At 41.4% G+C, this 26,811-nt stretch overlaps 1 protein-coding gene across 1 annotated transcript in view; it reads right to left on the reverse strand.

Moving 5' to 3' along the window:
* Positions 1-26,811, reverse strand: part of ATR (ATR checkpoint kinase) — a 46,185-nt gene that overhangs the window by 13,374 nt on the left and 6,000 nt on the right. Inside the window, exons 6-30 of the mRNA XM_079977533.1 lie at positions 25,715-25,903; positions 25,124-25,344; positions 23,117-23,269; positions 21,235-21,436; positions 20,220-20,476; positions 18,609-18,799; positions 18,412-18,512; positions 17,190-17,361; positions 16,193-16,363; positions 15,218-15,412; positions 14,416-14,601; positions 13,687-13,779; positions 13,323-13,453; positions 12,820-12,963; positions 11,838-11,931; positions 10,983-11,108; positions 8,718-8,924; positions 7,866-7,979; positions 6,116-6,231; positions 4,665-4,785; positions 4,426-4,563; positions 3,021-3,228; positions 2,472-2,650; positions 1,258-1,422; positions 325-416 (exon numbers count right to left, since the gene is read on the reverse strand). Coding sequence (XP_079833659.1) covers positions 325-416; positions 1,258-1,422; positions 2,472-2,650; positions 3,021-3,228; positions 4,426-4,563; positions 4,665-4,785; positions 6,116-6,231; positions 7,866-7,979; positions 8,718-8,924; positions 10,983-11,108; positions 11,838-11,931; positions 12,820-12,963; positions 13,323-13,453; positions 13,687-13,779; positions 14,416-14,601; positions 15,218-15,412; positions 16,193-16,363; positions 17,190-17,361; positions 18,412-18,512; positions 18,609-18,799; positions 20,220-20,476; positions 21,235-21,436; positions 23,117-23,269; positions 25,124-25,344; positions 25,715-25,903 — 3,966 coding nt within the window. The remainder of the gene's footprint in view (positions 1-324; positions 417-1,257; positions 1,423-2,471; positions 2,651-3,020; positions 3,229-4,425; positions 4,564-4,664; positions 4,786-6,115; positions 6,232-7,865; positions 7,980-8,717; positions 8,925-10,982; positions 11,109-11,837; positions 11,932-12,819; positions 12,964-13,322; positions 13,454-13,686; positions 13,780-14,415; positions 14,602-15,217; positions 15,413-16,192; positions 16,364-17,189; positions 17,362-18,411; positions 18,513-18,608; positions 18,800-20,219; positions 20,477-21,234; positions 21,437-23,116; positions 23,270-25,123; positions 25,345-25,714; positions 25,904-26,811) is intronic.

A 26,811-nucleotide genomic window follows, 5' to 3' on the forward strand; every position in this document is an offset into this window, starting at 1 on the left:
ACCAGACATTGCTCCCTGAATGACTCACAGACTATTCCCCATGTAATACTGTGCAGAGATATGGATGGTTCTCTAGAACCTTAGCCATGTGAGATTTCTTAACTTACTTCAGGGTCTGGTTTGCATTCACTAAAGTAGGTTGGCAAATACTAAATCCATGTTTGAGGGAAACAACAGTAAAGAGGTGGGAAGAGAATGAGTATTTCAGATAACTAGCATTGTATCTGCACCAGACCCTTAGAGGTTAGCATATAAAGCTTTCCATCATTTGAGCAACGGAACATACTTTATATTTTTTAACAAAGAACATATCAGTCATATTACCTCTTTGCAAGTACTCCATTCACTTGAGTGATTACAGTAGACAACTGACCAAGACCTAACATAGACTTCACCACACCGTGATAATGAATTATCTAGAAGTGAGGAAAGAAAGAAAAACCACATTTGTATCTCTCCTGGAGCTGAAGCAAGCAAACATGGTCCCCATTCCTTTTTTTATCCTCAGAGCCAACCTGAGGAGGCAAGTTATGCTGAGAGAGTGACTGGCCCAACATCACCCAGTGAATTACAGGGTTCAATTTAAATCTAGGACTTCCTAGCCACAACCCCACACGTTTCTCTTTACAAAGAATGAAGTTACAGATTCCCTGGCTCAAGAGGCTTCCATCCAGGGAACTGCATAAGGGAGACATTAGAGCAAGTGGAGACAGGAGAAAAAGGGAAGAATGCATGATTGTTGTAGTTAGTTTACAATGGCTACAAATTTAGGCTTGGATGCCGAAAAAGGTAGAGGAGCTAAGCAATGACTTGATTTTTACTATGGTTCTCCACTTGATTTTTACTATGGTTCTCCAGTGACAAACAAAGCTACATAATATACAGTGGTACCTCGGGTTAAGTACTTAATTCATTCCGGAGGTCCGTTCTTAACCTGAAACTGTTCTTAACCTGAAGCACCACTTTAGCTAATGGGACCTCCTGCTGCTGCCATGCCACTGGAGCACGATTTCTGTTCTTATCCTGAAGCAAAGTTCTTAACCTGAAGCACTATTTCTGGGTTAGCGGAGTCTGTAACCTGAAGCGTATGTAACCTGAAGCGTATGTAACCCAAGGTACCACTGTATGCCCATTGTGTCATTCTCTAGGATACATACTAAATCAGATGCAACTGCATTGCTTATTATTGTTTTTCCTCATCTGTAGCTGTACAGGTGGAGGAAGCCAAAAGGAATAAGGAAGACATATAGGCTTTACCTGGTCAGGCTCCATCTGCATTGCCCTGTCATAGCAAGCTGTGGCATCTCTCAACAAGCCAATACTTTCGTGTTCCAGGATCTGTTCTTTGAGGGATGGCTCTGCCTTCCGTATTGCACTCACTCCTTCTACGCCATCTGGCTCATGCATAGCTGCATACAATTTCTTTGTGTGAACAGGATAAAAATAAGCGTCATTGGGAAGCATTCTGGCCAGCCAAATAACCCGCAACTTAAAAGCTTTGCGAACAATTTCCCTAGGTTGCATTCAATGGTACATTTCCAAGCAAAATCCAAAATGTTGGTGTTGACCTTTAAAGTCCTAAACGGCCTTGGTCCAGTATACCTGAAGGAGTGTCTCCACTCCCATCGTTCAGCCCAGACACTGAGGTCCTCCTCTGAAGATCTTCTGCTGGTTCCCTCACTGTGAGACGCGAAGTTACAGGGAACCAGGCAGAGGGCCTTCACAGAAGTGGCGCCCGCCCTGTGGAACGCCCTCCCATAAGACGTCAAGGAAATAAACACTATATGACTTTTAGAAAACATCTGAAGGCAGCCCTGTTTCGGGAAGCTTTTAATGTTTGACGTTGTTGCTTTTTTATTATTGTTATTGGTGTTCTGTTGGGAGCCACCCAGAGTGGCTGGGGAAGCCCAGTCAGATGGGCAGGGTATAAATAATAAATTATTATTATTATTACTTCACAGGTATCATGATACGTTCAAAATTCTATTTAATAAATCTCAAAATGCTGGTAAGTCTCCTTCTCTTTTCCTCTGAAAAGCGATCCAAAGTGACTTTTCATGTTTTCTCAGTTTATCAAAGCCTACTTTTGCAAATACTGAATTATATTTCTCTTAATATAAAACCTATTTATTGTATCAGCACACTCAAATGTGAATCAATCTCCCTTTAAATTTCATGCCAATTAGGAGCTCTCGTCTTTCCTACAAACATGGCACAGCCTACCTGAAATGGTGAGGTTCAGGAAAAGTAAGCAGCGCTTGCCTTACCAGACAAGTGAGCTGTTTTTTGTTTTTGTTTTTTTTTTTACTTTATGCCACAGAGTAAAGGAGGTGGGGGAAAACCAAAAACTGGTCACTCACAGCAAACAAAAGCAAAGCAAATAAAATTACATAGTATAAAAATGGACAGAAAGAAACAGTTGGAAGCGCTGAAGCTCAAGTTTGTTTTACATTATAGCAAGAAAGTTAAACCTGAAGAAATCCAAGGTGCTCTTGAATGTTTTGTTTCTTTTCCATGATGAATGATTCAAAGTGCATTACTGCTCTTGTGTATGCTTTGGAGCGAAAAGAAGCTGCAGCCAGAGTATCCTGAGGGATGAGGTCAAGAAAACGGACCACGCTTTGATATTCTCCATATTCCTCATTTGGTGCTAGAGAATAAAAAGGTTTTGTTTTTTAAATGCCATAATTAGAATTAACCCTGTAAATGGCTTAGGATCAGGGAATCTTAAAAAGGCCACCTGCACAAGAAGGTTGGCCTCAAGGAGCCTATCAATCTTCCAGTGTAGCAGCACCTGAACATTTTTGTTTAGGCAAGTCTATCCAGACATGGAGACATGGATGCGTTTTTATCCCTTTCGACGTTTATTGTAATTGTTTTTGACTGTGTTTTTATTGACAGTTTTGATTTTTTTTGTAATTTGCTTAGAGGTTTTACTACAATCAAATAGTGTATAAATTCTGTTAAATGGACAAACAAAACCTTTGCAAGAACAACTGAAACACAAGGGAACTACTAACCTGGAAGCTCTGCATGTTCCTTATTCGACTTCCTAGCTGCTTTCTCAGCACTCAGCCTTTGGGATTTATACCTAGCCCAATGCGTTAGATGATCAAGCATGGAGAATACTGTCTGCGTGCTTAAGTGGCTTAGATCCGAAGCGCTATCTTCACATTGTCTTGCAAAAGGGTCGTCGTTTTTCAGAACAGTCATGATTTCAGCAAACACCTGGACAATGTATAATTAAAAAGCAACCTTGGAATTCTTACTGTTATTATTAAAACCGGCACAACATTTAGAGACTCGGGACTGGTTAATGTTTTTGCCTCATTTGCATGTCACAGCAAACCATAGTTAACAGTTTACTGTGAATAACCTTTCTCTCTGTCTCCACCTTGTTAGCAAAACAAAACATTAGCAGTTAGTAAAAAAACCCAAAACATTATCCTTGGTTTACAGTTACATTACAGTCTTCCCAGGACATAAAGCAAAACATTTCCCATCAGATCACCTTTTATAATGCAATCTGAAATGTTATCTGTTCCAACATTTGAGCCCCACTGTGTGTTTTTACTCTGCATTCACAAGACATATTTTGTTGGATTTTAAGGCTCTGAAACTTTGGAAAGGGATCACTGACAATTCAAGTTTGAAGTGGGGAGAAAAAGAAGTTAGCAAGCATGGAACACCCCACTCCTGCTTCTCCTTAAGGGTTCTTCCATATCTGCGTCACCCTAGTGGCTCAGTCTGAGCCAGAAAATGGTACAGCTAAAAATCTCTACTTTCTGGTATGACAACTGCCACACTCTTTCTTTTCCTCCTCTTAGCATAGTGCATCTCAAATTATCAGCTTAGAGTCATGAATCACATGCACCCACAATTTTATCTATATCTCTGTACTGACACACATAAATTAGTGGTGTATATGTTCTTATCATCCAGATTCAATAAATGAAGATCTCCTTTTTCAAATCTTGGGTTGTGTGTATTTTCTGGGTTCCACCCACATGCAAGCACACCTAGAACCAGCATGTGCTGTTTTTCAGCAACAGGTTTGGGTCATCTCTCGGAGGCAGGTATCCTGGGGGAATTGAGTGTAGAGTGGATGCCACAGTCCATTCAGATACCAACTTATTTTTCAAAAGCAGAGTGCCAAAAATTAAAAAAAGAATCAGACAAATGTAGTAAGAAGCTGCAATTATCACAAAGAGCAGTCATAAACAGTCAGCAACAAGGATTCCACCATGGCTTTGAGATACACAATTTCTAGATTGCTCTTAGGCATGTTGCTAGCTAGCTTTCTCTCTACAACGAAAGTCATAATTTGTTTTTCTTTGTACCTGGAACTAAGGGAAGTGATTGGCAAACCACATATGCAGGGTCATAACAAGTACTTTAGGAGTATACAGGTAAAGGGGCTCTCACCTCTTGCTGATCCTCCTGATTACATCCCAAAAGAACATATACAAGAATGTGGGGAAGGAGATAGATTGTCACCTTGAAGTCGTTCTTCATCATAATGCTGCAGCAGTTGAAAACCTTACTGGCAAGATCATGTCGCACCTGGAACAAGAATTACACGGCTTAGCATAGCTCTTGGAAATCTGAGATCAAGGTAACATTGCAAAGTTCATCTAACTGAGATATGTGCTCATTATTCTTACCTTAGTTATAAGGTAACCAGCCCATGTTGCTGACCAGTCTGCAAAATTTTTGCCTAATTTGCTTAAGTAAATGGGTTTCTTAACCTTAGTCCAGTTTACAGCCTTCTGGTAACTCTTGTACCTGTAAACAAAATGTCCAAAGCTTGTTGGTATGTGTTAGCTCAACAGAAAAGAAAGAGCAATGAAACAACAATGTTCTAGGCAGAGGTGTCCAACATTACTGATGTGACTAATTGCACATCTCTCTCTGAGGGCAGTAAACGTAGGAGCTCTAAACTTCCTTGAGCCGATAATCCAAGAGCAGTGGCACATAATGGACATGGGGAAGCTATATAAGCATGTGGGTGGCCAAGTGGGAGTAAATAAAGAGAAATTGATGTGATCTGCAGATATTTTGATAAGCTTCGGAGGAAGGCTTCCAGGAACAAGAGGCCTCCTTGCAATTTGGTGAGTTTAGGGGCTGCTTAAGCATTTGACAAGTGTGTCGCGTTTATCCAATTTTGATTTCTTTTAGCTCCAAAGGGAATATTTTTGTAATTTGGGGGCCTCAATTTTCTTTTGCCGTAACATTTGCTTGTCTTACACAGTCGTACCTTGGTTTTCAAACAGCTTAGTTCCCGAATGTTTTGGCTCCTGAACGTCGCAAACTCGGAAGTGACTGCTCCAGTTTGCAAACTATTTTTGGAAGCCGAACGTCCAACGGGGCTTCCGCGGATTCTGACTGGCTGCAGGAATCAGAAGCCGCAGTTTGGTTTTCAAACATTTTGGAAGTTGAACGGACTTCCAGAACGGATTCCATTCAACTTCCAAGGTACAACTGTACTGTCTTTTCCATCTTATTAAACTCGTTCCTTGTTTCGTAAACCTGGTGTGGTCTCAGCCTATTATAAACACTCTCAAGCCTAGAGCTTTAATATTATGTTACCCAAGGAAGCTTCAGAGAGACCCTGGGGGCCTTTTGGAGGTTGTCTGAGAAGGGTTAGCCTGGTAAATAATAATTAATCTCTTATCTGGTGGCAGTGAGTACTCAAGCAGCAGCCTGAGACTTGGCTGGGACATAGCCATCACACATAGGTAAAAAGGTAAAGGTACCCCTGCCCGTACGGGCCAGCCTTGACAGACTCTGGGGTTGTGCGCCCATCTCACTTAAGAGGCCAGGGGCCAGCGCTGTCCGGAGACACTTCCGGGTCACGTGGCCAGCGTGACATCGCTGCTCTGGCGAGCCAGAGCCGCACACGGAAACGCCGTTTACCTTCCCGCTGGTAAGCGGTCCCTATTTATCTACTTGCACCCGGAGGTGCTTTCGAACTGCTAGGTTGGCAGGCGCTGGGACCGAGCAGCGGGAGCGCACCCTGCCGCAGGGATTCGAACCGCCGACCTTTCGATCGGCAAGCCCTAGGCGCTGAGGCTTTAACCCACAGCGCCACCTGCGTTCCTGCCATCACACATACCGTGTACTTAAATGAGGTTCCAATATTTCCTGAATATGATCAGGAAACATTTTCCAAAGCTTGCCTCCTGAGCTGTCAGTGGTTGTCTCCCTACAATCATAGATAGAAAGCAACTCCTAAAAAGAGAGAGAGCAAGTTTTACATGAATACATTTGCACTGTACAGAATAAACTATTCAACATTATTCTTAAGCAATGAAACAGAAAATGAAAACTTCCATTGTCTCATTCATGATAGACACAATAGTCTAGTTTAAGACATCACTGCAAAACCATGCTCTGACTGTCAGGACTGTACCTCAGGTGGCCCCTCCTCTTCACCATTCCCAATTATCTTTCTCACTTTTAGTTTGCATTTCTTAGTACAGAAAGTATTGATCTGATGTGTAAAGATTTTGCCTATTCTGATTAGTTCAGGAGGGTTCTAGAAGGTTTCTTTCTATGTGAAAGAAACAGGCAGAAGGATTCTGATGTTTGGGTTATTCCTTCTGGGAAGCTGAGTGCAGCTGGTTTAAGCTGGTTCTGTTATCCTTTCTGTCAAGATCATGCTGACTGTTATAGTCAGGCCAGGAGGAGCCTGGGTTTCACTCACTTTCTCTTTGTTCTGGTGTAAAAGGGAAAGGGACCCCTGACCATTAGGTCCAGTTGGGACCGACTCTGGGGTTGCGGCGCTCATCTTGCTTTATTGGCCGAGGGAGCCGGCGTACAGCTTCCAGGTCATGTGGCCAGCATGACTAAGCCGTTTCTGGCGAACCAGAGCAGTGCACGGAAACGCCATTTACCTTCCCACTGGAGCGGTACCTATTTATCTACTTGCACTTTGACGTGCTTTCGAACTGCTAGATTGGCAGGAGCAGGGACCGAGCAACGGGAGCTCACCCTGTTGTGGGGATTTGAACCGCCGACCTTCTGATCGGCAAGTCCTAGGCTCTGTAGTTTAACCCACAGCGCCATCCGCGTCCCTTCTGGCGTTCTGGTGTGGTGTCCTGTATTTTATAGTGTTAAGGTTTAGTCTTATTAAAAGCTAAGTTTAAGTTAAGTCTGCTGCAAATGGATGTCTTATGGACTGTGCCAGTCCTGAATGTATTGGATTTGTGGCCATTAAGCTCATTTGCCTTCAGTAGAAGTAAAAGCTCTGCTGGATGAAGTACAATTGCCTCTGGTTATTTTTTGGGAACTCTGCTACGTGTTTTAAATTTTTCCTCCTCCAGATGACACTCACCACCGTATTTGCGATCTTTATACTATTTTAATACATTCATTTATTTAAAAGAATTTGTATCATGTTACAATTTTTTTAAAAAACATACAACACTCTAAAAAACAAGCAATATATCATGAAAACAAAACACAACCTAAAAGCATATAAAAACAAATGAAACAGATTTAAACACATAAAACAGGGTCCAGGAGAAGCCTGGGCAAAAAGATAAATATTGACAAGGCATCTGAAGCAATGAAGAAAATGTTGCAGTTATCTGATATAGACAAATGATGGGCAATATTTATGTAACATAGTTTGCTTTCAAATGAGAGTTGCAAACCAGATTTTGAACAGGAATTATCGTAAAGCAAAGGTTTTCTGCAATTGGTATTTGGATCGAAGCTCCCAGCTGAAGCTACTTAAGCCAATAAAAGAGAGGGTGGTGAAACCTTACTGGCTCCAAGGGCCAGATCAATCTCAAGCACCTTTTTTCCTTTTGGTAAACAGGCAGTTGTCAATACTGTTTTATCAAACAAACCCTCCTTACCTGAATGGCATAGGATGCAGAATCTTGAGCCCGGACGTTATCAGCATAAGCAAGGAACGCTCTTGTCAACTCCATGAATAATCCATAAGCAAAATCTGGATCTTCTACACCAGTCTTAGGGGAAAGCAGTAAGATTTCTTAGATGAGCTGCTTTGTTGATATCCTCTGCCTGGTCACTACCAAAATCTAGTTTCAAATTGGGATTAAGAAATAATGGGGGCTGGGAGTCCTCCAGGGTCAATGAAGTCACACCGTGACTTTCAATGAGACTCATAACACTTGGGGCAAAGGCATTCAGCAAAGGCAACAGCAAAACAAGTGATCACTCTACCGACCCAGAGCAGCCCAAGAAGGGGCAAGGAAAGATGGTAACAGACTACAGCAGCTCCCCCTTTCCTATAATATGAAGCTGGGAAAGGACCCCCTTCATCCTTTAGTGAGAAACCGCCACATACAAAAAATGTTCATTCAGAAGTATGTTGTGTGAGCAGAGCAGCAGCATTGCATACAACCCTATACAACTACCGATTTCTCCTTGTCTTGATACAAGGATACCTACTACATGAGATGCCGGTACAGTGGTACCTCTAGATATGAATGGGATCCGTTCCGGAGCCCCGTTCGCATCTAGAGGTAAACGTAACTAGCGATGGCACATCTGCGCATGCGCACATTGCTTTTTGCCGCTTCTGCGCATGTGCGTGACGTCATTTTGAGCGTCTGCGCATACGCAAGCGGCGAAACCCGGAAGTAACACGCTCCGTTACTTCCGGGTTGCCAAGGAGCGCAACTCGAACGCGCTCAACTCGAAGCATATTTAACCCAAGGTATGACTGTATTAGCATTCCTTACCACAAATGTAAGCCCTTTTCCTTGGTTGTTGCTTGTTGAGAAGTCCAGCCTGCCTGGATCTATAGCTCCCAGTTCACCTAAACATTCTCCACAAAGTAGCCGGGCATGAGAATTCACATCCTGACAGCCAATTAGAAGGGCAGTCACCAGCTGGGAAATGACTGGCTCCACAGTTTCACTATCCGTTGCATATTTTATCAGCTTCTCCTAAGAAGGGGGGGGGAGCAAGTTATACATGCATACTTCATATTCCAATGTGATACCATATTAATTATTTTGTTATTTATTTAATTCATATACCAGCCTTCCTCCTAAAGGAATCCCGGGCAGCGAACACACAAGGAATAAAACAATTAGAACATCTAAGCACAATTCTAGTACAGACGCAGATGTAATTATTAATGTCTTCTTTTTATGTAGCACAGTTATAAGGAAAATAAAAACTCAGTACAGTTAATGCTACAAACTAGGCCCTAGACACTGAATGAAATAGACACAAGATGGGGCCCTTATACCAGGTCAGTTATTAACCCATCCAACTCAGGCTATGTACACACTATACAGTGATACCTCAGTTTTCGAACGTAATCTGTTCTGGAAGACCATTTGAGTTCCGAAATGTTCGAAAACTGAAGCATTTACTTCTGGAAGCATTTACTTCCGGAAAACTCAATACAGAAGCCGCATAGCATGTTTGACTTCAGAAAAGTGGTTGAAAACCGAAGCATTTACTTCCGGGTTTTCGGCATTCGAAAACTGAAACGTTCGACTTCTGAGACGTTTGAAAACCGAGGTACCACTGTACATTTAAAGTACATGACTTCACCCAAAGAATCCTAGGAACTGGGATGGGATAAACTACCATTCCCAGGACTCTTTGAGTAAGAGTCATGTGCTTTAAATTTATGGCTTGCCCATCACCTCAGTGGCTGTCAAGGGTCTCTGATTGTAGCATGTGGGGTTGAGTGCACAGAATGAATCATCCAACAGGGCAACCAAAGTGGTTTCCATCTTGAATCCAGCCAGAAAACAGATTAGAATAAATCTAAATGCTCAGTATCCTCCACAAGTGACCAAAGGAGCTCTCTTTCTCTTTCTGTTATCCAAGCTAAATCAGTGCTGGGCAATCCAATGAATGGTCTCAAAAACAAAAGGCGAACATTAGAGAATGTGTGGGGGAATGCTCCCTATTGTCCAGTAATTACTCTGTGAGTACAATTGTGCACATTAAGGTGGAATTAAGAAACAGATACTTTAAAAAGCCAAGGAGAAAGAATGCACCACATACAACAAATCTCTCTTCTCTTGTCAGGCTGACACTGAAAACGACAAGCTCCTTTACTGTGTGACTGGTAACTGAATATCACATAATTTATCTAGTATAGATCATCTTTCTCAGCGCTGCTGACAAGAGAAAGGAAGAAACAGACATTATACTACAAATGATTGAGTGCTTTGGAACCCTGGATAAAATAGAAATTCTCTCTTTGGTGGGAGCAAAATAAGTCTATTCGGATAAAGATCAGAATTAACAATGTGGCGGGGGCGGGGATGGCTTCACTGTAGGATTCTTAGAATGCAAGCTAAGTTTACATTTCTTTCATTCTAAAATCAAACGGGTAGCTTTGTTAATATGAAATTAAGAGAAATTCATCACAAAGGCAATATCTTGGCTTATTCTTAATTGCATTCATATTCATAATGTGGTTTTAGAATCAGTGGTGTAGTTTTACAATTCTAGATACACGATGTGATTATTTGCAGAACAATCCTACATGTCTATTCAGATGCAAGTCCTGCTAAGTTCAATGGTAAGAGGTAAAGGTAAAGGGACCCCTGACCATTAGATCCAGTCGTGGCCGACTCTGGGGTTGCAGCGCTCATCTCGCTTTATTGGCCAAGGGAGCCGGCATACAGCTTCCAGGTCATGTGGCCAGCATGACTAAGCCGCTTCTGGTGAACCAGAGCAGTGCACGGAAACGCCGTTTACTTTCCCGCCGGAGCTGTACCTATTTATCTACATGCACTTTGACGTGCTTTTTAACTGCTAGGTTGGCAGGAGCAGGGACCGAGCAACGGGAGCTCACTCCGTCGTGAGGATTTGAACCGCCGACCTTCTGATCGGCAAGTCCTAGGCTCTGTGGTTTAACCCACAGCGCCACCCACGTCCCATATTTCAATGGTACTTACTCCCAAATAAACACGTATAGAATTGCAGTGCTAGCTACCCATCTAAGAGCCTTTGAGCTTTACATTTTTACTTACTTGGTTTTTATATAATGTTTCTTTCAGGCTGGTGAGAGCATGAATCCGAACATCTACATTTTCGTGCTGAATAGCCTTCATGGAGAGCTGTAGCGCTGTCTGCAAGTCTGTGCTCCTGGAAGTCTCCTAAGGCAAAATACATCAGAGTACATGTTTCAATGAACAAACCCATTGTTAAATGTACCAACACACAGTGGGGGATTATCCAACATTAGTCATACTGAAGTCCGTTGATTTCAATGAGTCTACTCCAACTTAGCTGAGTATATCCCCCAGTTGGTTTAGGTGAGAAAAGGGAAGTGGTCTGCTCCATATTACATTGTTCGTACCATGTTTATGCTTGTCTATCATTAGGACAAACAGCATGAGGGAACCTTACAAATTTTCAGAAATACTTCTCCCACTAGTAGTGTTTGCACATCATGGTAAATAATAGTTCATGGTTTAGTTCATGGTTGCTCCCACTTTACTTCTCCCCTAGTGTAAGCAACAAATCCCGATCCCTGATTTATGGGATTATGGTTTGTTTTGCTTCTAGCAAATCATAATTATTAATCCAACAGCAAACTTTGCCTTCACGTCATTTGGAATGAAACAAACCACCTTTCCTGCTTTGGACAAAATGCTAAGGCAGGGCTCACGGTTACTCTTCACATTAGAGAAGGAATGAAGCGAGAATTATCTATATGTTCACTGTAAACCATTGGTTTAACATAGCATGCTAATTGAGCCACTTTTATTTACACAAACACTGGAATGATGTAACTCTTTAGACACCATAGAAATCTAACACCCCATTTCCAACTTCAAATGAACATTCTGTTTTTAAATATCAAAACATCACGAAATCTATACCTTCCTATATTCCTGAAGAACGACTTGAATGTCTTTTAGTTCAGGATGGTCAGGCAGAAAATATATTTCATGCAGAAAATCCTGTACTGCATTCCTAATGAATAAAACAAAATCTCTTACAAAACACTCATGCACTTTTTTTAAAAAACAACAACCCGCAGTTACAATGAAATAATAATAATAATAATTTAAAAACAAACTAAAAAGGAGCTATTTATATAAACTTCAAGACCTGCTATTGTTCCAACCCATATTTGTTCACTGATTTGGTTAGAATCTGAAGTACTCTATTACAGTTGAGGAAAAATCTAGAGATCTTTTATTTTTGTATTCAGATATAGATTTAGACAGGGCTTTTTTCAGGGGGAACTCACAGGAACTCCTTTCTGGCACCTCTCAGGTGGGCACCATTGCCATTCTGAGAGAACAAGGGAGGTGTTGATGGTGAGCACCTCTTTTTCTAGAAAAATAGCACTAGATTCAGATATATAAAAGCTGGGTTTTGACAAGAGAACCACCTTGTACCCCTACTCTGCAATGCTCTGCTGTTTGCTGCAGACAGGGGGTGGGGGAGGGAGGAAAGTTAAAATAAAAAGAAGCAGCAGACAGCATGGGCTTCCCATGAACCTGAATGAAAATGTTGTATTGCCCCCCCCCCCGGCCCAAGTATCTGTGAAAGGACCCCTTTCCAATTTACCACCTGTGAAAGGGATTTTGCAACCGTGTTTCCTGGGTGAGAAACTTCAGGACTCTGCATAGTTCTGGCCCTTCCACACACCTATCAGAATAATTACGGTAATACTGAACAGCATATTTGTAGAATAAATTATGCAAAACAAATAATGCAAAGTTTCTCCTTTATGCAGGTCACAAAACTTAAATTACCTTACCACAGATTTTTATTTTTTAAAAAACACCAGAATATACACAATTTTGGCTGCAGGTCTTCTCTAAACTGGCTGCCGGTTTTATGTTAGAATACCTGTTCTCAACGATAAGAAAATGGAAGACGGCTGCTGTTTCTTTCGGCTGAATATGTATGAGGGGCAGCAGAGCTACTATCACGTGACTGAGAAGGGAGCCAAGGTGACTTTGATCCAAGCAGCGCACAAAGCAGTCCCAAGCCCTAAACAAAGAGGACAATTAAAAAAAAATAAAAATCTCAGCATCCTAACATACAGAGCATGGCTATATATTTCTCAGTACACAGACATTTTTTTAAAAAAACCAATCATGAGATGTTTGTGCCATAATTATTTGCAGTTACTCACACAGGGATTCACCATAAGTCACAATAAAGCACTTAGACCAGTGATGGCCATACTTCGCCCTCCAGCTGTTTTGGGACCACAGTTCCCATCATCCCTGGCCACTGGTCCCATTAGCTAGGGATGATGGGAGTTGTAGTCCCAAAACAGCTGGAGGGCCAAATCTGGCCATCACTGCCTTAGACTGTAGTCATAAATCAGTACACGGTGTTCTTACCTGCAGCACAACTCGGGGAAATCATCCTTGTATCTCAGCCCCGTCCTGAGTGTGGTCATCATCTTCACTCTTACTGCACTTATATGTTTGGGGCCCATGAGCTTCATTAAAGCCATCAAGCTATTTAAGGCCTGCAATTGAGAAGAAGAAAAAAGAAGAATTATTTTTAACAACCAAGTTGCATGATAAAAGTATGCAACTGTTCACCACCCTTTATTCTCTTTTGAATTTGGACTTCTATCTTTTTCCGCCAGGCTTCAAAGAAATCTAGCACTGTCCCAGCTTCTTCCTTAATCCCAGAATTGCACCCGTGTCAAACGAAGCTACACATAGGGGTTCTACCACCCAGACGGAGTTCACTCACCATTTTCTTATCTTCAATTCCTATGCTGGAGCTTAACAACTGCATGTTGAAGAAGGCCAAGATGCCCAGCAATTTTGGTTGCAGGTAATCAGCCTAGATAGTCATAAAAATAGTACTGTGAAAATATTCCACTTTAAAACACATTACTAAGAGAACCCCACAGCACATCCACTCTTTAAATACATGGTTGATGTGCAAAATAATGTATGGTAAAATACTACCTTTGCACACCCACTCTGGAAAATTAGAACTTCCCAGGATCCAATGAACTGCTGATCTTTCTTAATCAAGGATTTCATGCTTTCAAACATAACCTGGTTGGTCCAGTGCAGTTCTGCATTTAAACAAAGCTAATCTGCTTGGGATGTTAGGTCCGTAACTAATTGCTTCCCACTAGTAACTTCCATAGCAAAAAACCCACAACCAGCTGCTTGTTCAATCTGCTGATTTTGCTCACGATATTGAGCTCTTCTGAAAGATTCACTCATATCCTTCTTGTGGGCTTCCCAGAGGTATCTGGCTGGTCACTATGGTAACAGAACGCTGTGCTAGATGGATCTTTGGTCTTATCCCACAAGCTCCCTTTTAATGTTCGGAAAGCTCTTCCTGAAATGCAAAGAAGCTCTCCCTCTCTTCTGTATACTTAATGGCATACCATAATACAAGACCGAAAGCCATCCCTTCCTCCTCAAGCGATACAAAGAAAACTGTGATGGCACTGCTACTTGCCATTCGTTCGGGAGAGGTGATGTCCTTTGGTCCTTGATATGGGTCATCGTTGGAGGCAAATGAAGCCAGAATTGACAAACCATTGAAGACCTGCTGGTAGTGCTCTCCTATACGTAGCAATAATTCATTATGCAATCCCTGGTAGTCCTGTCTCAGCAAACTTCCAAGTTCGATTTCGGTTTCATTCTATGGAACGCAAATGAAAAACAAACAAACGAAGAAATAAAGAATAGACCAGACATATACACAAGAGTAAGAGATAATAATACAGAAATGCAAACCCCTAGTCAAGGATTTCAGTGAACAACTGCTATCAACACACATCAAGAAAAGATCTTGGTGCACAAGTTGGTTTTGGTTATGGACACTGCCATGTAAAGCTGGTAACAGGCCCAGGCCAGGTGGAAAATGTAGGCCTCATTTCAATAATCTTTACCCAAGGGCCCCTTTGCCTCTACCAGGGAGATTCAGAGTAGGGGCCCTCAAAATCGTAGGCCCATGCCAATTAGTCCACTTGCTCCACTCCGATCTAGACTGGTTATGGATCTAGAAACAGCAGAAACTGTTGACTGAGAATTGTTCTTGGCCAGATTAATTTTAGGCATATATTTTTGGTTTCTTGGCTTGTTTGAACCCAGAATATTTTAGGCCTACCGAAAATATTCATTACGCCAATCACATGCTTGCACTGAGTTCTTATCTTGAGAATATAAGTCACTTATTTGTGTGCTTCAATATAATCCCCAACCTAATTATTCTTATTTTCCCAAAGTTTCATAGACCAAGTGCAAAACAAAACTACCTTGAGATAGTGCAGTGCTCGCTCGAGCTCATCTTTACTACAGAAGCAGACGAGATGAGAGAAGATATACTTGAAGTTGTTGATGAGGATCTCTCTGCGGTTTACATTTAGCTGTTTTGCTATCGTTCGAATAAGCACAGAGGCTGCAGGGCTAGCCTTGGCAGCAAGGTCAGGCAGAAGAACTTGGAGAGTCCGCTGGCAAAATAGAGAGACAGCCAAAATGAGCTTTGACACCTCATTTCCTTCCCCTTGTGCAAGTGAAGATGCACATTTGCTTGTGGTTAAGAATGATAAGCTCCAAACTTACTGGCCTGAAAGGGCACATGCAGAAAGCCAGACAAATAACTTTTCAATGATGGTGAAAACCTCAAACAACCAACACTGGGAAATCCCTACAGTTAATAAGTTTCATGGGTTTATTTAGCAAAGAATCAACGTCTTTCACAAAACGCAACAGACTCCAGGCTAAAATAACTCTTCCTATAAAAATGCAGAAAAAGGCAATATATATGGCAGAGGAAAAGGCCTGTGGGAAAAAGGAAACCTTTTTCTTGGCTCCCCTTTCGCTTGGGGAAATAAGCTACCTCACAGTTGTTGCTGGGGTGATAAAATGGGTGTGTGGATAGCAGAACCACATATAGCACCTTCAGCTCCTTGCGGAGAAAGGTGAGCTAAAAATGAAAAAAATGAAAAAAATGTAGGAATCTTACCAATCTGCATAATCATCCCCAGTAATGCCAACAATTTATGAAGGAAGAATTGAGAAAACTGAGATGGGAAACACATGCAAAGACTTATTCTTACTCTGGAACAGGCATCCCCAAACCCAGCCCTCCAGATAATTTGGGACTGCAATTCCCATCATTCCTAACAACTAGTCCTGTTAGCTAGGGATGATGGGAGTTGTAGTCCGAAAAACATCTGGAGGGCCGAGTTTGGGGGTGCCTGCTCTGGAATATACCACCATCAACTTACACTGAGAAAACGATTGAGGTCTGGAAAATCAAAAACATTGGCAATTTCAGATAACATGTCCAGGGCAGCTTCCCTTTGATGAGCAATTTCTTGTTTCTGTACTTCGCTGCTTTGGCCGGGAGTGTTACAAATCATTGCCGACTGCCTGGAGTGCAGAGATTCCACTAAAAACTAAGCATCGAGAGATACATTTCACTGCTATTTCTCTCATACAGAAATTAGAATTTTTACCTCAGGACAATTATGCCAGATATAAACATTCAGCTGACTAAAGAGCAAAGGTATTGGTTTTTGTTCTTTACAAACTGGAGCCGCTTACAGTTCTGCTAATGAATGTTGTCCCCACCAGAAAACTCCTGCCAAACGCAAAACAATTAAGATCCAACTCTCCTGCCAACGCTGACAATATTAGCATAGCATAGCTTTGACTTTAGAATCGTCTTTGTCTTTGCCCAAGACTGAACAAAATTCTCCAGGTCTCCAGCCATGACTAAGAGACAAGAGTGGGCTGCAGGGTCACACACACCCTTTATTTTATTTTTTAAATTTTTTAAATCATTTTTATTGATTTCGCAGTAAAAACAGCCAGTTAACATATCCATCATAATCCAATTAAAAACAAGAAACTAAAATAAAAAACCAACCAAATTACCGTCCGATATATATATATATATATATATATATATATATATATGAAAATGAACCCATGTCTCCACTCAGGCTAATTGCTTTCCTTTTATACCATCATTAAGTTTACATCTACACCAACCAAGGGACCTTCTTTAACCAAGGTTTGCAAGCCATGGTTAACACGAATCATGGTTAGGGTTGGAGTATGTGTAAATCTTAACTACAATCCTACCCCACAGTGGGCAAGAGGAATATGTGTACATTAGGGGAGAAGTTGGGGGCACATAATCTTGTAGCCCTCTATGGAACGTTAAGCAATTAAAAGGTTAATGCAATGTATTCTTCCTATATTATTCGGGCTTCTTACCTGACAGATTGGTTTCTTGTATTGACTGAAAAAGGCTTGCAGCTTTATAGACTTGGTGGCAGCCAAAGCTCTGATTTCTGTATATGCTGCTCCAGCCACAGAGGCCGATTTGGACAACAAGCAATGCAACAAGTGCAAGAGTGCAAAGGGCACCAAGCTCCCTTTCGTTGCCCTTACAAAGTAAAAGGGGGGAAAGACAGACATTGCTTGAAAGTAACACCAATGCACTAGATAATTCATGCCTGAAACCTTTCAAGTAAAGACATTTATTGCAGATTTGAATTGATTCTATATATGTGCTGGTTTATTTTTATTTACCGTATTTTTTGCTCTATAAGACTCACTTTTTCCCTCCTAAAAAGTAAGGGGAAATGTGTGAGCGTCTTATGGAGCGAATGCAGGCTGCACAGCTATCCCAGAAGCCAGAACAGCAAGAGGGATGGCTGCTTTTGCTGCGCAGCAATCCCTCTTGCTGTTCTGGCTTCTGACATTCAGAATATTTTTTTTCTTGTTTTCCTCCTCCAAAAACTAGGTGCGTCTTGTGGTCTGGTGCGTCTTATAGAGCGAAAAATACTGTATTTTTTAAATTGAATCCTTTTTTATATGTGCATAAGTTTTCACTGTCATTATATACAGAATTGTTCTGTAAATTGCTACGGAATAATAATAATAATGGTAATAATAATAATAATAATAATAATAATAATAATAATAATTTATTTATACCCCGCCCATCTGGCTGGGATTCCCCAGCCACTCTGGGTGGCTTCCAAAAAAATATTAAAAGACTGTAATAAATCAAACATTAAAAGCTTCTCTAAACAGGGCTGCCTTCAGATGTCTTCTAAAAGTCTGGTAGTTGTTGTTCTCTTTGACATCTGGTGGGAGGGTGTTCCACAGGGCGGGTGCCACTACTGAGAAGGCCCTCTGCCTGGTTCCCTGTAACTTGGCTTCTCGCAGTGAGGGAACCGCCAGAAGGCCCTCGGTGCTGGACCTCAGTGTCTGGGTAGAACGATGGGGGTGGAGACGCTCCTTCAGATATACTGAACCGAGGCCATTTAGGGCTTTAAAGGTCAGAACCAACACTTTGAATTGTGCTCGGATGACTCATGGAAAGTGATTCATAAAGAAAGTAACTGATAAGAATATTCCATAACTCAGAATAAGTCTCCTGAAACCAGAATACTTAAGAGAAGTTAGAAAAGAAGACACTAAAATGTACCTTCCAATATCACCCGTTGTGAGAATCAATGTATCCTTCAGCTCACTATTTTTTGATATTTTAGCATTTGTGTAGGCTTCTTTCATTCTCGAAACGAAGAGCTGAAACAGTAAGTTTGGAACGATATGCATTCATTATTGTGATTACATATCAAGGTTGCTCTCTCTCTCAGGGTTCAAGATACTTAAGAAATTCACCTCTTTAATGAAATCTTCCTCAGAGTCTGAAGAATCCAGTATGTATTTGATGCAGCCACTAAAGGCTATTCTTACATCTTTGTCGGGATCTTCCATTAGCTTTAAGAAAGCCCCAACAATCGCTTTTACATTTAATTCATCTTTTTTGAAGTCCAGGTGTTTACAAAGGAGAGGAATGTTCTCTATTAATACTAGAAGAGCAAGTAACAGAAACAACACATTCAACATTTTTTGTTTATCGTAAGACCAAAGTTAACACCACATGGTGGAATACCGTATTTTATACATCTTAAAATTTCTTTTTTAAAAAAATCAAACATGTATAATTTGGGTTACCACAAATTACAATCATGTTCACAAAAGATAAAAATATTTAAGACAGACTATGAAGTTCACTCACAAATATTTTGACCACGTTATTAAGTACTTTTTGAAAAAGCAACAACATTCTTGTTTAGATTTCAAAACCTGGATAACACATACAGATTAGACAGAATATATTGCATCTCCACTTACATTTTAGCGCAGGAGACCACAGGCCATATTGATTAACAAGCCCTGTCCTTCTGGAAGGACAAAGAAGTTGCCTTCCTTATTTCCTGGTTGAATAACTTGAAATGTAAGCAGTACCATGGATTCGCCTTACAGTGAGACATGGGGAAGGACAGTAGAGACCCAGAAATTTGCATGTTATTTGCTCTCCCATTTCTCAATGGAAGGGTGCCAGGGAAGAACAACCTCTCAGAGTATTGCAAAAGAACAATGTTAATCAACATTTGGTGATCTCCTTCTACCGGTCCACAACAGAAAGTGTCCTTTCATACTGCATCACGGTGTGGTACACTAGTTTGACATCAACTGATAGGAAGCGCCTACAGAGGGTGGTGAATACAGCACAATATATTATGGGCTGTCCCGTGAATCCACTGGATGAAATAGCGGAAGAACATTGCCTCAGGAGAGTGAGAAAAATTATCAGGGATTATTCACACCCTGGCCGGCACTTTCTTGATCTCCTGCCCTCAGGCAGAAGATATAGAAGCATGATTAGTAGCACCAACAGGGTAAAGAACAGCTTCTATCCAAGGGCTGTTAGGCTGCTGAATGAAAAGATAACAACAGGGCAACTGACTTTTGGGTTTGGTGGGTGTGCGTCAGTAAATGAGGGGAATTAAGACTAAGAGAGCTGAGTGGGGGGTGCTCATGTAATCTCACTGTATACAAGTTGTACAAGTGACAATAAAGTATTTCAATCAATTTCAATTTCCCAAGAAGAACAGCATCTGCTACACTGAAAGCAGCACACTGACTCTTGTACTGTGGAAGGGTCAGCAATGAGACCCTGTTGCAGAAGCCACTGGGATGCTCTCTCATTTCCCAAAGAAAGAGGTATCCTTCTCACCAGCCATGCTTCACACCTTGCAGGTGTGCCTCCCTATCAACTCTTTGATCCAGAAGAATGGACAGAAAGCTCTTGCAAGCAAGGAACTCTGCACAAACATCCACGCTTCCATACCTGTCACTGGATCAACTTTAACATCTGCTAATAGTAAACGTAGGTGCTATGACAGCTAAGAGGAAAATAATATAGCGTATGTTTAAAGAACTTACCAAGCTTGACTGAACTGGCTACATTGCTTTCAAGGAGATTTAAAAATGGCTTAAAGACATCTGCTCTTACAGCACACATTTGCTCGGAAGAAGTCACGGTAACTTTGCTACAGAGGATGTCACAACTTTGGGGCTCGATGCCAGGTTTAGTTGTGGAAGGTCTTATACTGAAGTTGCCAGAAAGACAGCAAGCCAGTTTTCCAATGATGCTGGCATAAACTTTTTGGACTAATAGAGATTCATCCCCTATGTGGTCTCTGAAATAAAAAGAAGTGTCCAGTGCCTTTTCTACATATAACATTATTCTTACAACAGTAAATGCTGCTGGATGTACCACTTTCAAAAGAAACCTAAGAGTGGTATCCAATTAAGTACTTCTGTTAAGACAAGGATTTCCGCTTGTGCCATAGAACGTGCCCTCTCTCTCTCACTCCTCTCCTGAGGGTTGCAGAAAATCCCAGAAATATTTAGGGCAGCAGGAGTAGGAAGGGAAGTTCAATTGCACAGCCAAAAGTCCTTGCATTAGTGGAGCTGCATCCAGACACCCTAGCAGGTCCAGAAAAGGAATACAGTGGTACCTCGGGTTACATACGCTTCAGGTTACATACGCTTCAGGTTACAGACTCCGCTAACCCAGAAATAGTGCTTCAGGTTAAGAACTATGCTTCAGGATAAGAACAGAAATCTTGCTCCGGTGGCGCGGCAGCAGCAGGAGGCCCCATTAGCTAAAGTGGTGCTTCAGGTTAAAAACAGCTTCAGGTTAAGAATGGACATCCGGAACGAATTAAGTACTTAACCCAAGGTACCACTGTACAAAGACACTCATGTTATGGAACACACTTCCTATATATGGGTGACAGAAGAAGTGGCATGGCCAGTCATACATTTCTATCCTCTCTACCATATCCCACCTCAGCTGCACCACTCATATTTGACAAGGTCTTTGTACGATCTATTAGCTGGCAGATCATTCTTCCTTTCCCCAACTTTATTTGGAATTAAAACCACTACTTACAGGAAAGATCCAAGCAAAGTGGTGGAGGATTTTACATCTGACTGGTGTAACAGGAAAGGAAACCCTTTAACACAGTTAGCTCTGATAATTTCATGCGGACTCTGCAGGGTACGCTGATATAAAGAATCCCTCCACTTCAGATGTAATAATCTTCGTGGAATCAGAGAAAGAAGAAACACGCAATTTGACTGAATCTCAGGTGCTAAAAGGAATAAAAAAATACAAAAGCACTGTAAGGACAACAATCTAGCCTTTTTTAAATGGCACCCACATATTTTATTTAAAAAATTGTAAACCACTTGCTAAAAACAAAAAAACAATCTCCAAGCAGTATACAAGTCTAATTACATATAAAAGATGACTAAAATACACAAGCCAACTGTATATGCATACACCATCAATAAATATATAGATCAATAAAGCATTGAAAACAAATTTACACCTCATAAACACCCCTAATTATCAAACTGCTGCAAGTTCAGAAGCACAACAGTATATTATTTCATACTGAGAGGACTGCTGTCATTAAGGCCAATATTTTAAAAGCTAAAGCTAAATAAATGGTTACACAGGCCAGGACACATTATATCCTTGATTTTCCACAAATAGTACCGTATTTTTCGTCCCATAGGACGCACCTAGTTTTTTTTGGGGGGGGGGGGAATAAAGGGGGAAAAATTATTTCCCCCCCAGGCTTCCCCCGACCCCAGCCCCCAGAACAGGCTGCTGCCTGCAAGCCTTGCAAGGCTTGTGGACACCTTCCCGAAGCACGGGGCGTCCTCCGGAGGGCGCCCCGTGCTTCGGGCTGCAGGCTGCCGCCCCGTGCTTCGGGCTGCAGGCTGCCGCCCCAAGCCTTGCGCGCCCGGCGGGACCTCCCGCGGGGCGCGGGAGGCTTGCGGACACCTTCCTGAAGCACAGGGCGTCCTCCGGAGGGCGCCCCATGCTCTGGGCTGCTGCCCGCAAGCCTTGCGAGCCCGCAGGAACTCCCCTGGGCTCACAAGGCTTGCGGATAGCTTCCTGAAGCCTGGAGAGCGAGAGGGGTCGGTGCACACCGATGCCTCTCTCTCTCCAGGCTTCAGCGAAAGCCTGCATTCGCTCCATAGGACGCACACACATTTCCCCTTCATTTTTGGAGGGGAAAAAGTGCGTCCTATAGGGTTAAAAATATGGTATATGGACTTTTAAGCATTCAAACTGGAAAGTATCTTTTCAGTGGAGGACAGCAGAGTTATCCAAGTGCAAGTGGCCAGTTATTTACACTCTGACAATATCATATTTGTGTTAATGCGGTATGTTGGCCATGGGGCTCTCTGTGTACTTGGCACAGAGGCTTCAGTTGGGGGGAAAGTAGTGTGGTTAGAAAACTGACTGGAACTAGAAGACTGGAACATACCTCACCAGTCTTAACACAAATGCACCCGCTCCCAGTCCATTTTCAGGCACGAGTCAAAGTGTTGGTTTGAACCTTTAAACACTGTGAACAGCCTTATTTCCATGCATAAACCAGTCTCAGCATTCATCTCATCCCTCAACACATTGATCTTTCGAGCTAAGTCAGGTGATGACCCAAGACAGGGCCTTTTCGCCTATGGCACCCTGACTCTGGAATGCTCTCCTGAGCGACTTGCCTGGGACTGACATTAAATATATTTTAAGATGAAGCCCTTTCTATTTGCCCGGACCTTTTACACATTTTAGTGTTGGCTGTGTTTTAACTTAAATGTCGCTGGCATATTTTGTAAACTGTTCTGCTTTTTTATTTTGTTGTTCCATCACCGCTGTTGTTTTTCTTTGCTGATAGCCACTTCTAGAAACCTTGGGGAGAATGATAGGGTGGAAACATTAATAAATTTCAAAGCAAAATGTAGGTTTTTTTACTCACAAAAATGGCTTGAAGTATGTTTACTCAATACCAGAAGATCTGAATTAAGTGCAGGCAACTTGAATGAAGGGTCACTGGAGTAGCTGGAAATCCATGGCAGACATAGTATTCCAAGTAAATTTTCGATAATCTCATCGCTAAGCTGGATTTTTACTTTTAGAGGAGGGGAAAAACAAATACAAATTCAGGTGGCTTATGAAACATTGCTGAAAAAATGACGGTATCATGTCATTGTTAAGGTAAAGGTAAAGGTACAGGACCCCCGGATGGTTAAGTCCAGACAAAGGGTGTGACACTCATCTCGCTTTTCAGGCCAAGGGAGCCAGTGTTTGTCCACTGACAGCTTTCCGGGTGATGTGGCCAGCATGACTAAACCGCTTCTGGCACAATGGGACACCCTGAAGGAAAGCAGAGTGCACAGAAACGCCATTTACCTTCCTGCCGCAGCAATACCTATTTATCTACTTGCAGTGGTGTGCTTTCGAACAGCTAGGTTGGCAGGAGCAGGGACCGAGCAATGGGAGCTCACCCCGTTGTGGGGATTCGAACCGCTGACCTTCTGATCAGCAAGACATAGGCTCTGTGGTTTAAACAAAGGTTAAAATACTAAAATGGATTAAAATTTCCTCAGGTTTATAAGCATCTGGGTAGGCTTGTCTAAACAAGATTGTTTTTAACCAGGCACCGAAAGGAGTACAGCAAATAGGCTTGCTTGATATTAAAATGAACCTAGCCGAAAACTTTTGAAGTATGCAAATAGTATGGAAATGGCAAGTAAAAACAGGTTCCTTTAAAAAAAAATCATGGTCTTTTACTCATTTTCACTTAAAGAATAAAGTGCCAAGAACTGCGGACTCACAGATATTTTATGTACGAAAGTTTAGCCAGCACAGGCACCACACAAAAATTGGACTCACTTTTTAAAGATGCTTTTGAACTGTTAGGTTGGCAGGAACTGGGACAGAGCAACAGGAGTTCACTCTGTCATGGGGATTTGAACTGCTGACCTTCCGATTTGGCACTGACCACAGTGCCAGACCACATACTTGCCATGCCTCAAGTCTCAAATTTAATCACTGGCACATTAAGATGAAAGCATCCGAGTTACGCTGTGAAGACCTCTGACTAAAGACTTTAGAAACCAGCTGTCTGTCAGAGCAGACACATCTGGGCTAAATAGACCAATGGCCCAAATCAGAATAAAAGTATCTGTACTGGAACTGAATTGATTTTATATGTGTGGTGGCGGAGTTTTAAACTGTGTGTGTGAATATACACACACTTGTTTTTATGCAATTGTTCTATATATGTTTCTATATGTTTCAGGATGCCTCATGGGAAGTGTTTCATGAGTGAAATAAGTAGGTAATAATAATAATAATAAAAAAATAAAATAAAATAAAAACGGGGGGGGGGGAGGTTTCTACAGCTGCTTATTTTTACATTGTCCAGTGAGATACAAATTAGTTGCTAATTTAGTAAATTCAAGGATTGTACATACTTTTGTTCAAAATATTATAAACCACTAATTTATTTCTGGTATCAGCTTTAACCATTTAGTGTTCTCAACAAAATTATTCACTCCTATCGCAAAACTATTATGCTTCTGTTTCCCAAACTGTTACTATTTAATATAGCAATTCTATTTGGCAGTTGCAGCAAATTCTCAACATTTTCCGATCCATTCTTTACTTCTTTGATTATATTGTCAATTTAATTATGACAACACAATCAATCCATCAATCATATTATTTGTATGCCACCTTTCCAGAGTTAAAACTATGCTCAAGGCAGCTTACAACATATAAAAATTTACAGAGCTACAAACATAGCAAAGGTAGTCATAAACAATAAACAAAAATCAGAAAGTATACAACCAAATTGAACAATGTTCTATGAGAACAAACTGCACCATTTATCCTTTATTAGGTACTAGCTAAATAACAGCATTTTTTTTAGAAGAGTATCATTTGTTAACAACTGTTATTATGTTAAATGGCATCTTACCTTGCATATAAAGTAAAGCATCAATTATTTTCACGACTCTTTGAATCACTGGTTCTAGGTCAACTATCCGTGAAGCAGGATCTAAAAGCTTCCAACAAGCTTTGAGTGCTCTCATGATAAATTCTGATGATATCCAGGTTAACTGGACATGCTCCCCTGATTCTGAAGGCCAAACAGTATTATTATGTTTATGGTTGCGTAAACCAACTTGATTGTGTATGCTGTTAAAGAAAAGAAGTCAGCTGGTTACTGAAATGGCTTAATCATATGACATGTTTGATTTCAGCCAACTGCTGTTCTCACAGCTCAGGAACGGTGTCTAATCACTTCTCAGATCTGCAAAGAATCCTTACACAACACAATCCATTTTACAGTTCTGCCACATGTCCAAATCTTCAAAATGCACTCAAAGCCCTCTCTTGCATAAAAGATCTAAATTTAAGCTACGTGGAAGAGCATGTTTTAAACATACCTTTTAGCCAACTCAAAGGCTGACCTACCAATGAGTAAGGTGAGTTTTTGTACACAGTGTCTGGTCAACAAATCTACTGTCATTATAACTTTGTAGTTTACAAAGACTGGTAATTTTACCTGCTGAAATTTTGTGTAGAATGCACTGTGCATAGGACACCTAGTTGAATTATTAAAGCAATTCCCTCTATGCTTTGTAGAAATTCCACCGGAGGAAGGTCTTGTTCCAAAAGCAAGAGGAGAGATTCTACTTTCTTGATTATAGCGCTCCACAGTGTGCTCTTCATTTTCATATTCACAGGACCGGGGCTACAAACCAATCAATTTTAGAACAATGCAAATAATGTTATAAAATAAGAATGTTTTAGAATCATAGAATTTGTAGAGTGGGAAGGGACCACAAAGGTCATTTAGTCCAATCCCCTGCAATGCAGAAATATTTTGCCCAATGGGGGGCTTGAACCCATGACCCTGAGATTAGGAGTCCCATGCACTACTGACTGAGCTATCCCTTTAAAAAGAAATTTGTATGGTGCTATACAGTGCTTTTTTCTGGGGGGATTCTGGGGGACGCATACCCCTAAATATTTTGTGTTTGGCCTCATTGAGGGGCCATATTTCAATATGAGTAGGAAATTGAGAGTACCCCTAAACATTCTTTTTAGGGGAGGAAGCACTGGTGCTATACAGTGGTACCTCGGGTTAAGAACTTCATTCGTTCTGAAGGTCCATTCTTAACCTGAAGTACCACTTTAGCTAATGGGGCCTCCCACTGCCACTTTGCCACCACCGCACAATTTCTGTTCTCATCCTGAAGCAAAGTTCTTAACCTGAGGTACTATTTCTGGGTTAGCGGAGTCTATAACCTGAAGCATCTGTAACCCGAGGTACCACTGTACAAACTGACAGATGTATCCAATGTTAGTCCTATTCAGAACAGACCCACTTAAATTAATGAACCTGTTAGTAACATCCGTTAATTTAAAATGGTTGTATCCAACAAAATTGGCTCATTAGTGCAAGAAATTCTGCTTGCACAACAGAACTCCTCCTTTCTCTCCTCTCCCTATACGCCTCCATCCCCTCCCACCAAATCTGCTCCACAGTGCTGGGAGAAATGCCCAGAACAGATTTGGAATCACATAGGGATGCATTGTGCAAACAGAACTTATTACACTAATGAGATAATTGCATTGTATACAACCCAATAGATCTTC

This window comes from Podarcis cretensis (assembly GCF_951804945.1).
Source record: "Podarcis cretensis genome assembly, chromosome: 5".
NCBI classification, from domain to species: Eukaryota; Metazoa; Chordata; class Lepidosauria; order Squamata; family Lacertidae; genus Podarcis; species Podarcis cretensis.